Here is a 16,095-nt window from a genome sequence, read left to right on the forward strand (position 1 = left end):
GCTTTCTCAAATTAAAAAAATAAAATAAAAATTAGGTTATCAACCATTCTAAAAATTTAGAGGTCTCGCGGACCCCCTGAAATTGCTTCGCGGACCCCCGGTTGAGAACCGCTGGTGTAAGCGGTGTCTTGAAGTACCATAGAAGTGGGCCGTCGTATTAATCGGAAGATATGGAATTATAGTAGGGTTACCATATTTTGGAAATATGAAGAGGACACTTTCAAAATTTTCAGACTTACAATACTAGAGTAAAATCCGGAAAATATGGTAAATTTTTCCCGACTGGTTGGTTGACAAAAGAAAAAAAAGGTCAACTTTTCGGCTCTACTCCCGAAATACCCGCCGGAACGTTACTTGAGTACTGATTCACTATATCTCAGTCGAATTCCAAACCAGAATTTCCAAAAAAAAGAGGACATTTGGGCGTTCTCCGAGGACACTTTCAAAAAAGAGGACCGAGGACGTATGGTAACCCTAAATTATAGTACAGAATATGTCTGGTGTAAATGACCACTGTAGTCGAAAAATTTCATTAATACCACAAATAACGACTTCAGCCTGCCCTTAGCTGCCGTCATAATAACTTCAACTAGCATTTTTCAAATTGCAACGCCGCTGTTGTTGATATCGCTTTGCGGTTAGTATTAGGCAAATGCCAATCGCGCAATTAATGGTGATCGCTGGACACCCATTTTCCATGATTTCCCGAGCAATTAGTATTATGAAACGACGACGACAGTATTGCAAATGAGAGATTTATTGGTCACTATTCTAAGGAAACATAAACTGTGTCATAGACGATAGACTGAGCTCCGTGAGGATGGAAAATCCATACCAGAGGCCTCATGGACATAGGTTAATTAAGGAAGCTTACTTAAGACCGGTCTCACTCCAACGTCTCCCAAGTAGGGGAACACTGATACATCAAAACCATTACAAATCATTAATTGATGCTATAGATTAGAAACATTCTCCTTCGTGACTCGCATCTAGTTATTTTATTGGTAACATAATTCATAATCATCAAACAATGTGAAGTACAACATCAATACGTCTTAAATTTAGAAATTGTGATTCAAATCTGAAATTCCATGACCAGATCAAGTACGTTGCACAGCAGAGAACTCGGATCTGTAAAGTGTAAATGCACACTCATTGCACAGACATGAATCATCAATTACAAACAGTCCGGCATCTTCTACATCTGGAGGAACGATTCTCTACAAATCACCAGGTTGGATTTGTGATATTCAGTTGTCATGCCACACACCACACAGGTGGCAGTCTTAGTAGATTGGTCGGCCTACTTTGAGACACCAACTTGGGCTGGTCTGAGCGTTCTGTCGTGCAGTAAGTAGCCAGATGTTTGAACATGAGCAATAAGGCCAGGTTGAAGATCTGGAACTGGGGCTTGAAACATCGCTTCATGTATATTTGGATCGAATTTGTCACCCTTTTCAGGAGTGAATTGTACCAAACCGTGTCTCTTGAAAACTGATAACAACTCTTGCTTCGTCATTTTGACGCCATCATAAAAATCGTTCCACATTTTATCGTTTTCGGTGCTTGTCGATATATCTTTTGGAACTGTGTCTACCGCAGTTGACAATATGTCAGCAACTGTCAGAAGATCCTTACAGAAGCCTTGAACGGCAAATAACTTGGAGTCACTTATTTCCTTCCTCAAACGCTTCCGCACATTTTCATTCTCCGCTAGTGATCGTTGGTACTTGTCCTGTCAAATCACAAGATAATAAGGAGTTTAACCACAACAAAATAGTGAAAATTGGATAGAACACTGCTTACTGCTCCAAGATAAATACCCCATTACAGGATATATTTGCCTTGCATAGGCCTATGGATTATTAGAATCAACAAAGCATCACACGCATTTTCAAACTGTAGCAAATGGTATCATCATGTTATATACATCAAGACTTATCAATGGATAAAGTTGTGTAGCATGAAAGAATTTCATCAGTCAAATTACATCACAATTCTTTCGTGATGTCACTACTAAAATATGATTGAAACATCCAGAATTTGTGTCGACTACCTTCATATCTTTCAGTGCATCGTTCAGCTTCAGAAGTTCTTCATTCTCTTCTGTTTTTACACTGTCGCCCTTAAGCTCTGCTGCACTATCAACTTCAGATTTGCCTTCATCATTTTTGTCCGGTGATACAGATGCAAATGATCGTTTGAAGAGTATCCTGGATATGAAGTAGCTATTCAGAGTTCAGACCATAACAAAAGGGAAGGAATATGAATGCTTTTATTCTTTCTCAACACGTTTCGGATGCTGTGACGTAACCAATCAGGGTTTTCAAGTGGGAGAAAGTGGGAAGAAAATATCGAAACTATATCTTGGTAATGATGTAACTCAATGGTTGGAAGGGCAAATAATTTGTGGAAAGTCGTCGAGACAAGAACACAAGACATAACTAGCTTAATGAGACACTTTTTGAAGCTTCAGTTCTTGGTTCAAGACGTATTTTGCTAATCAAGAAACATTATGGTCCATTGTCTTGAAAACAAGTTGTCATGAGATAAGAACATAAGACACAAGTGGCTAATTGAGACAATTTTTGAGGCATCAGTTTTTTCGGACAAGATTGTGTTCGAAACGAATTTGGCTACTAAGCAAATAAACGTAATTGTCTGTTACCTTAAAATCAGACCAGAAAGTCGTCATGATCCAGCTAGGAGCACAACTGCACAAGACATAACTAGCTTGTTGAGACTAATTGGTATATATACAAACTAAGCATGTCAATTCCACACTTGAATTACAAACCAATAACAAATACATACGAATACGGGAATGCCTATATACTGTACCTTCGAGAAATTGGAATTATGTCACCTTGTAGCTGGAAAAGACGCCGCGAAAGCCGACTTATCACTCCACTCATAATACTATATGTCAGGCGACTCCACTCTGGCAAAACAATGTCTTCTAGTTTATCTTGTAATTGTGATTCTGTCGGTACCCAAATATCAACATACAAAATGCAAAGCACAGTACACACGGTCAAGCGGTCACGCTACTTTTGATTTTGCAAGGATGTCGCAATCGTTCACTTCTACCACAACATAATTTACACTGCGCGCATCGAGCTCGCATTCAGAATTTCCATAAGGTACTTTATTTTTTCTTGGACTTCTGATAGATGGTTGCGGTGTATCTATTCAATACTCGATAAAATATTGATTACTATTATGAATTCAGTTCTCACTTCACCAACTTAACCATACTAGTGGTGAGCCTGTGGCAGTGAAAGTACTAGCGTAGAAGCAGTGCAAGTAGCGAGGCATAATTCCAATTAAGTAGGGGTATAAATAGTTTTTTTCGAAGAAGCATAAAACTGCTTCAAGTATAAGTTCACGTTGAATTTGTTGGCTTCGACAACTATTGAAGTGAGGAAATAGTTTTGGAATGCAGTCATAGACTTTCGTGGACCACCGAGACCCGGGAACTGACATAGGCAGAGAGCTCTACTGCTCTAGGTTCGTGTTGCTACAGCCGACGAGATATATATTTTCATTAGTATTCGACGCATCATGTCATATAAAAATTAGCTTTGCTATAAAATAGTGGGGAGGATCGCAATGGTGATGCGTCCGGCTTCTTGATCGGTAGGTTGTGGGCAAGACCGTAACAGCAATTCGTCACCCCCCCCCCCCCCCCCGAAAAAAAATACGTTGGATTCGGGTCATTCGGGTCCACTTAAAAAAGAAATTTGAAATTTTACTGGCAACCCCAGGAAATTGTCCAGTTGTCTACGAAAGCGATACAAAAGAAATTTGACGAAATTCCGACCGCAAGCGAAGTTAATGGAGTTTTTTATTGATAGTTCTGGGATTTCCCACCATCAATGCTATTTTTGCAATTTCAAGGGTTTCAACTGCAATAACTTCGCTTCTACCGGTTGGAAGTCAGCAAAACTTGTTATGCATCGTTCTTTTAAGATTTCATGGGGGTGACAGTAAATTTTGAAACAATTTTTTATTTTTTTTTCTAATAATTAATAAATTTTCAATAGGCTCAGCGGCGGTTTGTACTGGTTGGAATTTAGCCAAATTTGGTGTGCAGCGTTTTGTTTTAGGCAATCAGCGGATCTCCGGAATCCGAAAGAAAAGTTATTTTTGAACAAACCTATGAGCACTAGGGCTGTTCAAAAATAACTTTTTCCTCCGAATTCCAGCCATTCACTTATTAAATTGTCAGGTTACCCTAAAAATCGCTGTACACCAAATTTGGTTCAATTCTAACAAGTATAGGACTCCGCAGATCCTATTAAAATTTTCAATTTATCAGAAAAAATCGAAAAAAAAATAATTTCTAATTCTTCTGCCAACCCCATGAAATTGTTGAGCTGTCAGTAGTATAGTAGATCGGTCGTGAGGTGGCAGGGGTTCTTATGGGCCCGCTGGTGACTCGCCGCGAAACTCGTGTTGGTGATTCGCCCTTTTCGAGCGTGCGACCAATACTCAATTACATCCACACTCTCTGTCGTAGGCGCTAAATGTAAAAACATTACAAGGTTACACTTCAAGGCTTTTATCACCACAGAAGCGATCTGGAATATCTTCAATGGGTGCACCTTATTCTACTACACTTGGATAATATACAAAACTCATAGCGGTATTAAAATCGAAATATGTCCTACACTGAAATCTATAAAAATCTGTTTGTTTTGTCGTTCATAGTAGTGATACCGATTTGAACCGCCTAAAATAATTGTCATCATCTAACCAGACTACTGAAAGTCGTTGTCATCACAAAAACAATTCGCATGCCGTTTGCTAAATGTGTCCTATAGCTAGGCGTACTAGAATTATTTGTAAAACACACACACACGATCAGAGAAATTAGAAATCTTCCTATTGTCATTCGTCAAAGTAGATGTAATTACTGTCACTAAAAGACCTCACTTGTATGTGATATAATCCCTAGCAATTACCCCACTAAACCGGATTTCAAAGAAATTTTACTCACTCGACGGATATGAAACAGCGTCGCGTAATCGGTGTAGATCGTTTTTCTAAAGGTAAATCATATATGTCCAGCAGAAAACAATTTTCACTCACCCGGAAAGAAACCGAAGTGTGGGTCTTCATTCAATATTTTGTTTGTGTCAAATACTTTGCAATGAACACATTTGAGTGATTGAGCTTCACATCATCAGGCTGTCATCTGTAAATCACGGTTACATCATTCTTGTAACTGTATCGTTTACCTAACCGAGTTGTATGCACAGTTTGATATTTTTGCCATTTAGTGATTGTTGAACATACCACTTCGAAATACTCCATTGATTTTAATTCCCTTTGTCGTGATAACCGAAGTACATTTTTTTTTCGAATTCGTAACAACCGACTATGACATGACGAATTTTTGAAAAGTTTTACTCAGAAGGTTGGTTGCATATCGCGAAAAATAATATACCACTCATATTGATACTGATTCTCACCGAACTCGATTGTGATCAATGTATGCTTTATGCGTTCGGATTCATTTCGGTATGGTTAAACATTCAACCTCGATAGATACGAATTGACACCCGCCCAGCTAATGTCATACCAAGTAGTTATTTACAACAACCAAGACACAGAAATTTGTTTTGTCCGTTTCGATTTGTTTACTAGAGGTAGCCTACTCATCACTTCGGTTAATACGATCTAAATTTAAACTCCGTCTATAGTTTCGCTGGATAAGAATTATGTTAGTGTAAATAATTTTCACTCTCTTGGATTATGGACTCAATGTGTTAGCGCACATTCAATATTTTGTTGTATCAACTAGTTACTTTGTAGGATACGAATGATCATCCCTACAACTCTTACAAAAGTACGAAGTATATTTAGATCACACAAAGTAATCAACTTTACTCGATATCCTCACACTACGAAACTAAATGTTTGGTTACACTCTACAAACTGTTTTGATGTCACAAGAACTTTTTTTACATGAATGGTCACGCATCTAAATATTCAAATAATCCAACACACCTTACAGAAATATCATAGTTCTTGTAACAAAGTTGTATAAGTATAATGTTTATCGTGAGTCCTACACGTTCATGATATATGTCGAGTTTGACTTTTAGAAATTATTATATCGATATCGCGACATCTTTCAAAAACAAATCCATGGCCACTGCTTGAGAGACCTACCAATGTCATCGCAGTAATCTTGTTACTTCCGCAAAAGACTGTGTATTCGACTCATGTTCCACAAATCTAACGCACAAAACAATCTACTTTGCTACCGAAAAGTCCTGAGTCATCACATGATTGTCCTCACAACAAAACAACCAGTAGATGGAGCTGTATTAAAATTTTCCTAACCCTTTGCACACCAGTGACAAATTGTTTAGTGAATCGAGTTGTTGTTCAGCGTCATGTCTCCATGCTGAAGCGTACATTAAAACAGCGCAATTCAATTAAAACCACGAATCTATTGTCATTTCCTCACAAACTGCAACATACAGAAAAATGAATTTTATTTTCCCAAAACATACTTGTAACCAATTGCTTTCATTAAACACACAACACCATAAAAGTATTTACTTTCTGCAACATAGACATTCCGATGTAATCAAGAAATATTTATATTATTCAAAATCATCAACTTCTGTTTACGGCGTTAGTGTGTGCATGTCATACATGTGGGGGCCCGTATTGAAATGGACACGACACGACTGAATGTAAGGAGATAGAAGTCTATCGCATGGATCGGGACCGAACAAGTTAGTTAATGTATTCACGGTCATGATTGTGTTTGTCATATACGAATGATAGGGTTACTGTCAAATCTACATACAACAACCTTCTGGCACTCATAATAACAATTTCATTATCCCCCTCCGTAATTGCATACTCACGACAAGTATATTGTACAACTCGACAGCTACGTTTAACAAGACCAACGACACTGAACCCACGACGTTTACCTATGTAAAATTACCACTTTCACTTGGCAGTCCGTCGTTTACCTGAGTAAACATATCATTTTCCTTTGGAGATCTGTCGTTTACCCAGAATGGCAATACATTTTTACTTGGAAATATATTTTCCCCCCGAGCAACAAATCATTTTCACTTGGAAATATATTTTTTCCCAGAATAACAAACCTTTTTCACTTGAAAATATATTTTTTCCCTGAGCAACAAACCATTTTCACTTGGTGGTCCGTCGTTTACCTGAGTAAAAATATCATTTTCCTTTGGGGGATCTGGCGTTTACCCAGTGTAACAAAACCATTTTCATTTGGAAATCTGACAAACACACCTGACAATTTAGTATTTGTTGTATTGACGACAGTTTGAAATAGATTACAACGAACAGTGACAAAATATACACCAACAACGACTCCGATACATTTGTGTAATCGCGTATTCACTTGTTCTGGTGCATCCCATCAAAATCATCGGTTGTCCACATGCAATGTGCTCTTGTATATCGAAATGCATGTTTGGGAAATTGGACAATAGGTTTCGATAGGTCTGTGATGTCCGGGTTCGTGCTTTGGATTTTCCAGAGTCAAAATGTCTGAATAAAACACCTCCTCGACGATGGTTGGTATGTGGATAACGGTGTTCGGAAAACGGTTAGATTTATGTCACCCATCGCGATAACAATCCCAGGTCGAGTTTTCCCCCCGCATGTTTACTATATTGTGTCTTTATTGGTCAATGTATGTCTCGACATTCAGTTTGAAATCGGAAACCCTGATAAAGTACGTAACTGGATCCGGATATCAACTCTGAATCGATAAACCAATGAACAATATTCAAAGTAAACATGTTACACCCTGTGTTTCCACGAAAAAATACCATCCAGACATACGTCGCGCTTGTTTGCCCACACCAGTATACGCGTAAATGGAGGTGTGTGACATTGCATGCAATGTGTTGGTATACAATCATCGGGGAGTAAGCCTTCGATCCACAGACATTATCATAGCCGGTAATTTTGATGCAGATCGAATGTCATCAAGCACACCCGAAGTGCTAGTACAGGGGTGGGCAAACTACGGCCCGCGGGCCGCATGCGGCCCGCAACACCGATCTGTGCGGCCCGCGAGAGTCTAAAGAAACTTATCAAAATTATTGATAAAATGTGTACTAAATCGAATTAATGCAGGGACTTGACTAAACTTTTCTTAGTATATTTCATCGTGATATTTCTAAGGCAGTGGTTTTCAACCTGGGAGACGCGTGCCCCTTGAGGTCGTCAAAGCATCTGAGGGGAGATCGCGAAGCTGAACTCGGCTGAAAATTTTTTTCGCGCTCTGCGCGATTACTCCCAATTCATTATTGCTCTGTATTTAGTATGAATTTCAAATTGAAAAATCTCTCATCAAGAGTAGTAACCTCCATGCCACCAAACTAATGCCATAGCATTCTGATTGCGTTTTGTGATATGACGATAAGGGGGCGCGAAATCTTTCACAATCATAAGCGGGAACATGTCTTAAAAAGTTCGAGAACCACTTTTCTAAGGTAACCTACTTCCTATATTATTTTTCATGTTTCATTTCTGGCGCGACTGCCCGATCTCAAAGCCCACGCAGTTTGAAAGGTTTCAACTGCTAAACATCACAGAAATCCTAAACGAGATAGACGTAATTCGGATCACGACAGTGATTTCAGATTGGCCACTCCAGTTTTAATTATTTCAGTGATGTGCCTATAAAAACGATTTGCGCGTGTCTTAAATAGATTCGTTCTCTGTATGCGTGGAATTAGAGTATTTATATTTTATCTACACATATAGTAGAAGCGCGTTTGCAGCTAAGATGGTTACGATGCCGTCAGCATTGTGTGTCCTGGAACTGAGCCAAAAGTGGAATTAGTAAATCTATGAACAGATTACTGCTCACAGATTTAAATTTGAATCCTGTTCTGAGAACCGGGACAACAGACTTTCATCACTATAGTTTTGACAAATTGGACTAATCGACCAGCCTATGAAATCTCGCCATTGTTTCTGGCGCGTGTACGATATCATCATAGCAATATTTGGTTTGTTTTAAGTAAGCATATATATTATCTCCATGTCCTCACTATGTAATCAAATACCATCAATATTGCTTTTTGGTATTTAATCCCAATTTTACATAGTGCGGCCCGCGAATGGATTCAGATGTTGAATGCGGCCCGCGAGCTCAAAAGTTTGCCCACCCCTGTGCTAGTATGTGAACGCAGCTATTGTCGATATTTGAGTCGCCGTCTACGTCGGCTCTGCGGCAAACTAATTACCAAAATATTACCACGCAAGTGATTCTTAGATTTAGCAAACTATTTCACACCCATTTTTGCTAAAAGTACGACATGCCACTCGCAGTCTACACCCGAAAGTACGAATCACCGCCGCATCCATAAGACGCAATAGCCGCATGCCACCCCCGCCATAAGAATAACGATATATTGAAGTCGTAATCACCGTAAACGTTGGGATTAACTCGAATCGGACATATTTAATAATTTGGGATATACTCATTAACTAAGGACTAATCACGTGGCTATTTACCATACCTGATACTTCTTCAACACCGGTCGAGTAATGCATATACCCGAAAGGGCGATTCATGACCGCACCCATAAGAACACATAGCGAATCACCAGAGACCTCGTAAAAATACATGACAGGCGAATCACCGCCACAGCCTATATCAAAAAAGGCGAATCACAACCACGATTTTCACGGCGAATCACCGCCACGAGCGAATCACGGCCGCACCCATAAGAACGCATGGCGAATCACCAGCGATAGACAAATTTGATTCAATTCCAACTAGTAGAAGCGGAGTTATGTGAGTTTTTCGTTGATAATTCTCAGATTATCCACCGATCAAGGCTGCACTACAAAACGCGCTGTGAAGGTATTAAAAACCGACCCTGCTTACCTGCTATAGGCTAATATAAACTGTATATTTGTGTTTCGGTTTTAACCGGGTATGTGATACTGAGATAAGAGCCAGCCACATAACTTATAGTAAATACAATGGTATACAATATGAAAATCTCATTATATCATACAATACATCCGTCCACAATATTTAGACCAGGGGTCGCCAACTCAAAACGGGTCGCGGGCCACTTTTCAAATTTCGCAGCGACCGCGGGCCGCATGAATTCAATATCGGTATGGACTAGGCAACCATCGTTTTGAAACTCTACGTCAGTACAACGCGGTGCTACTTAATTTAGGCAATGGGCGTAGTGACCACAAACGAAGCAATATTTTATCAAAGGAATACAAATACAACAAAAAATCATCATTAATTTCATTTTATTTTGAAGTCTGAGCTGTGCACGATACTGGAAACGCTTTTCAGCGAATAAGGACTCGATATTGGGGCTAGCGGGATACGTTACTAGCTGAAAGACCATCTCAACGTAAAGCTTGATCTTGTGGGGAAGCCCTCTAAGCCAGTGGTTCTCAAACATTTTCAGACACGCCCCCCTTAATGATACTGAAAACGTTCGCTTCCCCCTTATCGTCATTACAAAATGCAACCAGAATGCTAGCAATCCCAACGGATAGTTTGATGGCATTAAAGGGTATGACTGTTGAGTGTTGATATACACAAAATACACGGACCACTAAGCAAATTTAAATTCGAAGTAAAAAAATTTTGCAGTTGACCGCAGCTCCGCGCCCTCTTCAGATGCTTTCACGCCGCCAGTGAACTACTGTCGTATGCCGTTTTATAGGCCTCTCGATCTTGGCAGTGTTTTGGCCATTGCACGTCAAGGCAATATGCCCAGCCCATTATTTTCAGCGGATTATTCTTCCTCGATGGAATGCCGTGCCATCTCCGAAGCCGTTTTAGCTAGTGATGAATAATGATGTTGGGCACATAGGAGAATAGCTTATTTCGAAACAACAACAACAACAACAACAATACTTGAAACTGCATTTCAAAATGGTTTTCTCAGCTTTCTTCTGAAATCTCAAACCACGTCGCGGGCCGCAAAATATGACCACGCGGGCCGCATGCGGCCCGCGGGCCGCATGTTGGTGACCCCTGATTTAGACCAATATGATGATGCATTGCTGCATCGAATACACTCTGATTAATGATGATGAATGACAAAATACACTTATTTCGTATATAAAACGAAATCAAGTACTCAAATTCCCACCAAGAATAAAAACGACCAGGAACTTTTTTTCTTGAGTTTTAGAACGTGGTAGAAGTTCATCTATGACAATCTGACATGCGAATATAGAAGCACAGAATTCGAGAATGTCATATATTCCAAGTTACTGTCTCAAATCCTGTATATAGTTAGTTAATCTACATTCTTCATGTTGATTGTACATTCCCGGATGGATTCTGAAATGGAACGATAATTGTTTTGCGCGTACACGAAAATGTGCTCCACGACTCACCTTCCAAAATTTCGAGGAATAAATCGAAGCTCCGCGGAATATCCGTCACATCATTGATAGTAATCCTGCGTCATAGTGAAAAAAATACACTCGTGAAAATTGTTTTGTAGTCGATATGTTTGTTGTTTTGTATTTAAAATAATTAATATTTTATCTGGATTAACTATCAGCACCTGACTGACTATCAGAGGCGGTCAAAGTAGTCAAGAAAGCTACTCAAGTAGAAGTAGAAGTAGCGACGAAAAAATCTACTAAAGTACGGGTAGAAGTACTTTTTTGATAAGCAACCTAAAACTACTTGAAGTAGAAGTAGAATTGACTGACTTTAAATCTACTCAAGTAAGTAAGTAGTTGTGAACACGATCGTAATTCGTTCGCATGGAATAGGACTGTCAAAAGCTGCAAATGGCGCTATGCCGTAGGTGTGGAGATTGCTTGATTCATATTGATGCATCCCAGGAGGTGTCAATTTTTGACAGAATAAGCAGACGTCCATATCATGGGATGTAAATGATAGTATTGATTTGGAAATGCGATACTAATCATTTGTTTACTCGAACACCCGGTTTTAGAGAATATCATAGCATGGCACCCTCCTCCATATTATAAGGCCCCTAGTTCAGTCGAAGAGCAATACAGAGAAGTTGTGTCGGATACGGCTATAGCACTTGCGCGATTAGTAAACGTTAATTAAAAATATGTCAGATCGTAAAAATGGCATATAGTGTACACACTGTACACTGTATAGCTTTATTTTCGGAAAATATAAGGCATTACTATACACTTGTTTTATACTTCAACATGTATGTTCTCCAGACAAAAGAACTATAACTATAATTATAGAAGTCAACGTATAATACTCGTAATTGAAAGAAAAATACAAATACTACTTCTAAAAAGCGGAAAATATATTCCATGTCTTCTGTCCAGAAATTTTCCACGGTTATCTGCTAAAACAGGACTAACGTTGAAAAAGTCAAAGACCACTTTTCCAGATTAGGACACGCCATGGGCTGCTAGGTATAATAGGTAATTGCTAGATTGCGAAACGATAGTTTCAAACGTTATGGGGGGCCATACTTACTGTGATGAGATATTTGATAGGCGACAATGCGGTGAAAACGGAACCAGGCAACCCGTTATCTAAATTATATTCAGCGATACTTTCGTTAAAACATATTTGTCACTCCATATCTACTGTGCACGAAGCGCAACGAAAATTCTGGGTATTACATGACTTTTATGAAAATTAAATGTTGGAACTACGTGAAAACAGCCCCGAAATTTCCAAGGCTATCCTTCTTATTGGGGGATTAAACTACTTATGCTTGACAAACTGAAAATAGCGGAAAGTAAGTAAGTAGATCACAAAATTATGAAGTATAGCGAAAAAAAGATGTACTTGAGTAAGTACCAGAAGTAGCGGAAAACTACTTGAGTACTTCTAAAAAGTAGAAGTACTTCGTTACTGACCACCTCTGCTGACTATCTATGTGATCCACGGATACGCAATTACGCATATACCTATGATTGGCCATGAAAGATAGACACGAATTCCGACTCCCTGATCATCACATCACCAATGTTATGTACGTTTTTTTTTTCACATTTGATACGAGTATATTATGTTCAAATTGGTAGTCTCAATATATTGTGCTACAAAATTATATGCGTAGGCTATACATATATTTAGGAGTGCGTCATTAGCCCCTAAAATACGTAGATCCAACACTAGTAATATGCTGATAAGTTACCAAATCCATTACATGCGGAATGCATAGTGGCTCACCCGTGCGGCATCTTGTCGGGAATGTTTTCAAACTTGTAGTACCTTCGGTCGTTATCGTCCCATATCTTTTCCCCCTGCTCCTCGCAACAAACGGCTAGCTCCACATGCTTAATCCTGTAGCAAGGATCAAGAAAATACGTTTCGAAAATGCAATCGTACACAACAGCGCGCACTCAAATACGGCAGCTTTTAGGGCAGTCAAATTGAATTTTTTTAACTATAATTATTTATCTATATGTCAAGTGCTTCATAATGGTAGTGTTGCTGCTGTGAGATCAGATGCATCCCAAATTCCCCCGAGGATAATTTTAGATGCATCAGTCGTACCGCACATCCCCACTGCTGTATGTGGGGCTAATGTTTCTTTCACACAATGCTGTATAGCTGTGTGTATACCAGAGTTGGATCAATTACATTATTTCAGTTCAATTACAATTACAATTACAATTACTTTCATGCATGTTTCAATTACATTACAATTACTCCATGCTAAAAATATCAAATTACAATTACAATTACAATTACTCCTTGCATGCTTCAATTACATTACAATTACAATTGCAATTGCTGCTGTTGAACATGAATAATCATAAATTCAACCGTGCTCCTTGACAACCGTATCGTCGTAATTAACAACAATTCAAGTATTCATGTTTCATTCATGATGCGCAAATACCCGTTAATTAATAAAAAGAAAAAACGTGTTCGAACTATTCCAGTATGCAGTATGTCGTTGAAAAAAGTATTATAATATATGCACATGTTGGATTTGCGTATATAGTATATAATTAAAGAAATATTAGTATTTTTATCGAGGGACGTAGGAATTAGGATGAGGGGTAAAAACAAAACCGTGCTTTGTCAGATAAGACGTTATATAATATCCAGTGGTCTGGTTAGTTAGCCAGACGAAGTAACGATGCAGCATCGTGATCTGAAATCGTATTGTAGATTGCCAACCCACGGATAGATGCGCAAGATGTGAGTCACGGATGAATGCACCGACAAACGTACTGCAGAGCCGGCTAAAAGCAGCAAACTTTGTAGTCCTAGAGCTGGCGATCCATGCGCCCAAATTTGATGCATCTGGTCTTTATCGTAAGCTATTGATGCACTAATTCCGAAAATACAAATTAAAATCTCGCCAGGACAATGTAACTGCTCCAAAATAGCCGTTTAAGGCCGACTGTTCTGAAAAGTGAGGACGCTGCAGCAGCATGACCACAACAATGACCAATTACGCCCAGCGATTGTTCAGAACAATGCCGATTCCCATACTTTCACGACTATTTTGGGATGGTACCATTGCCTGGAAATATACTTTTATTGCGGAATCAGTGCGATTAGGACCATACATATCAAATTTCGACGCTTGGATCGCCAGCAATTGGACTATCAATTCTGCTGCTTTTAGCCGGCTCAGCAGTTCGCTTCTCGGCGTATTCAATCGTGAGTCACGTGTTGCGAATCCATCCGTTGGTTAGTAATCTAATAATTGTATACAATTGCAGCCGAGGCCAGCATAGCGGTAAAAATAAAAAACTTCGCCTGCAAGGGCGCAGTCAAGGGCTTCCGCGAATGGATCCAGCAAATTCCTTGTCGACATTTAAAGAGAATGCATTATAAGTCAATTATTTTATGTTGTGCTTGTCAGGTCTCAATAGCAATTTAATGTAATTGAAATTGTAATTGAGCAAAATTTTTCTCAGATTACAATTACAATTACACAAAATAAAAATGCTTCAATTACAATTACATTACAATTACATTGAAAATGTAATTAATTACATTCAATTACAATTACAAATTACAATTGATCCAACTCTGGTGTATACGGCCCATACGCGAAATCAATTGGTCAACGGTCAACGGTCACAGATTGGTCAGTGATAAGATTCGATCAGTTCACGGTGCCATTTATTCACGAGAAGTTATTCGAATATTGTATTTAAATGTTCTTGTTCTCTAGTATTATTATTGAATATTAGGTGAATTTCACCACGCATATGCGGACCTCGTTATAAACTCAGAGTGTTGTCCTGTCATTCGTGATAACCCTTATTATTTTACACTCGTGCAACGAAAATAACCTAAGTACAAGTTGACGGGAGCTTCGAGTATTACGACCGATTGGCCTCGGTCAGAAGAAGGCTTGAGTGCGTCCTCATTACACCAAAGTTACTGCAAAAATCGTCATTATTTCATACCGGTACAGTATTCATCAACTTAGAAATATCCACACGATGCATTCCCACACCCACCTTTTGTTGGATCTACTAAATTGAAAGCAGTAAACTCTCAATTCTGCGTCCGAGTTTGCTTTCATAAGCCTTGCTGGAATATCAGTGTAATCTTTCCACCTATTTGAGGTAACGCGGACAAATACTTTGCGGTCGATCACAGGGCCTCGACATTCAACGTGAACTACGCCACAAAAGTTACTATCGTCAACCATGTCAAATGATTGTAAATATACGGAATTAACTTTCGATGACATTATTCACAGCACCTCAGGTCAGCGAAAAATTTCAACGCATTTACCGATGCCGAACCAAATAGCACTCCAAGCCAACAAGCCATGTTTGAACTTGGCAGTCAATGGGTCGCATATGAATTTGATATGTGACGTAACAAATAGTTTTACGAGCCTAATGCCGAAACGAGTGAACTCTTGTACCATAAATGTACAGTACAGGAACAGGATCGGTTACATTCAATTTAATCGTTCGTACGAAACAAGCTAAACGCATTTGCCTACTTAAGGCAAGTTGAGGGTGTACCGCAATTTCGAAAGCTCTTTACCGGCACTTTTAGCCTGTTCTACTAACAATATCGTATTTGGAAAAGGGTAACTCCTTTTTGTTAGATGGATGGTGAAACGAATTTAGAACTTGCCA

At 39.0% G+C, this 16,095-nt stretch overlaps 2 protein-coding genes across 2 annotated transcripts; both read right to left on the reverse strand.

The window, feature by feature from the left end:
* Positions 1-741: 741 nt before the first annotated feature.
* On the reverse strand, positions 742-3,050 carry LOC145453411 (protein GrpE-like). Its single transcript, XM_080331385.1, has 3 exons — positions 2,842-3,050; positions 2,057-2,213; positions 742-1,735 (listed from the first exon to the last, which is right to left on the reverse strand). Exons 1-3 carry the CDS (start codon positions 2,913-2,915, stop codon positions 1,304-1,306), a joined length of 663 nt encoding a protein of 220 aa, XP_080187511.1. The 5' UTR covers positions 2,916-3,050; the 3' UTR covers positions 742-1,303.
* An 8,115-nt stretch (positions 3,051-11,165) lies between these two features.
* LOC145453413 (protein phosphatase 1 regulatory subunit 3B-like) lies at positions 11,166-15,903 on the reverse strand. The gene is made up of 4 exons (XM_080331386.1): positions 15,460-15,903; positions 13,199-13,312; positions 11,410-11,474; positions 11,166-11,353 (listed from the first exon to the last, which is right to left on the reverse strand). The coding sequence occupies exons 1-4, from the start codon at positions 15,693-15,695 to the stop codon at positions 11,310-11,312; spliced, it is 459 nt and encodes a 152-aa protein (XP_080187512.1). The 5' UTR covers positions 15,696-15,903; the 3' UTR covers positions 11,166-11,309.
* Between the last annotated feature and the right edge of the window lie 192 nt (positions 15,904-16,095).

The sequence above is a fragment of the Botryllus schlosseri genome, chromosome 13 (assembly GCF_051294905.1).
Source record: "Botryllus schlosseri isolate E-star chromosome 13, Bs_hap1, whole genome shotgun sequence".
In the NCBI taxonomy this organism is placed as follows: Eukaryota; Metazoa; Chordata; class Ascidiacea; order Stolidobranchia; family Styelidae; genus Botryllus; species Botryllus schlosseri.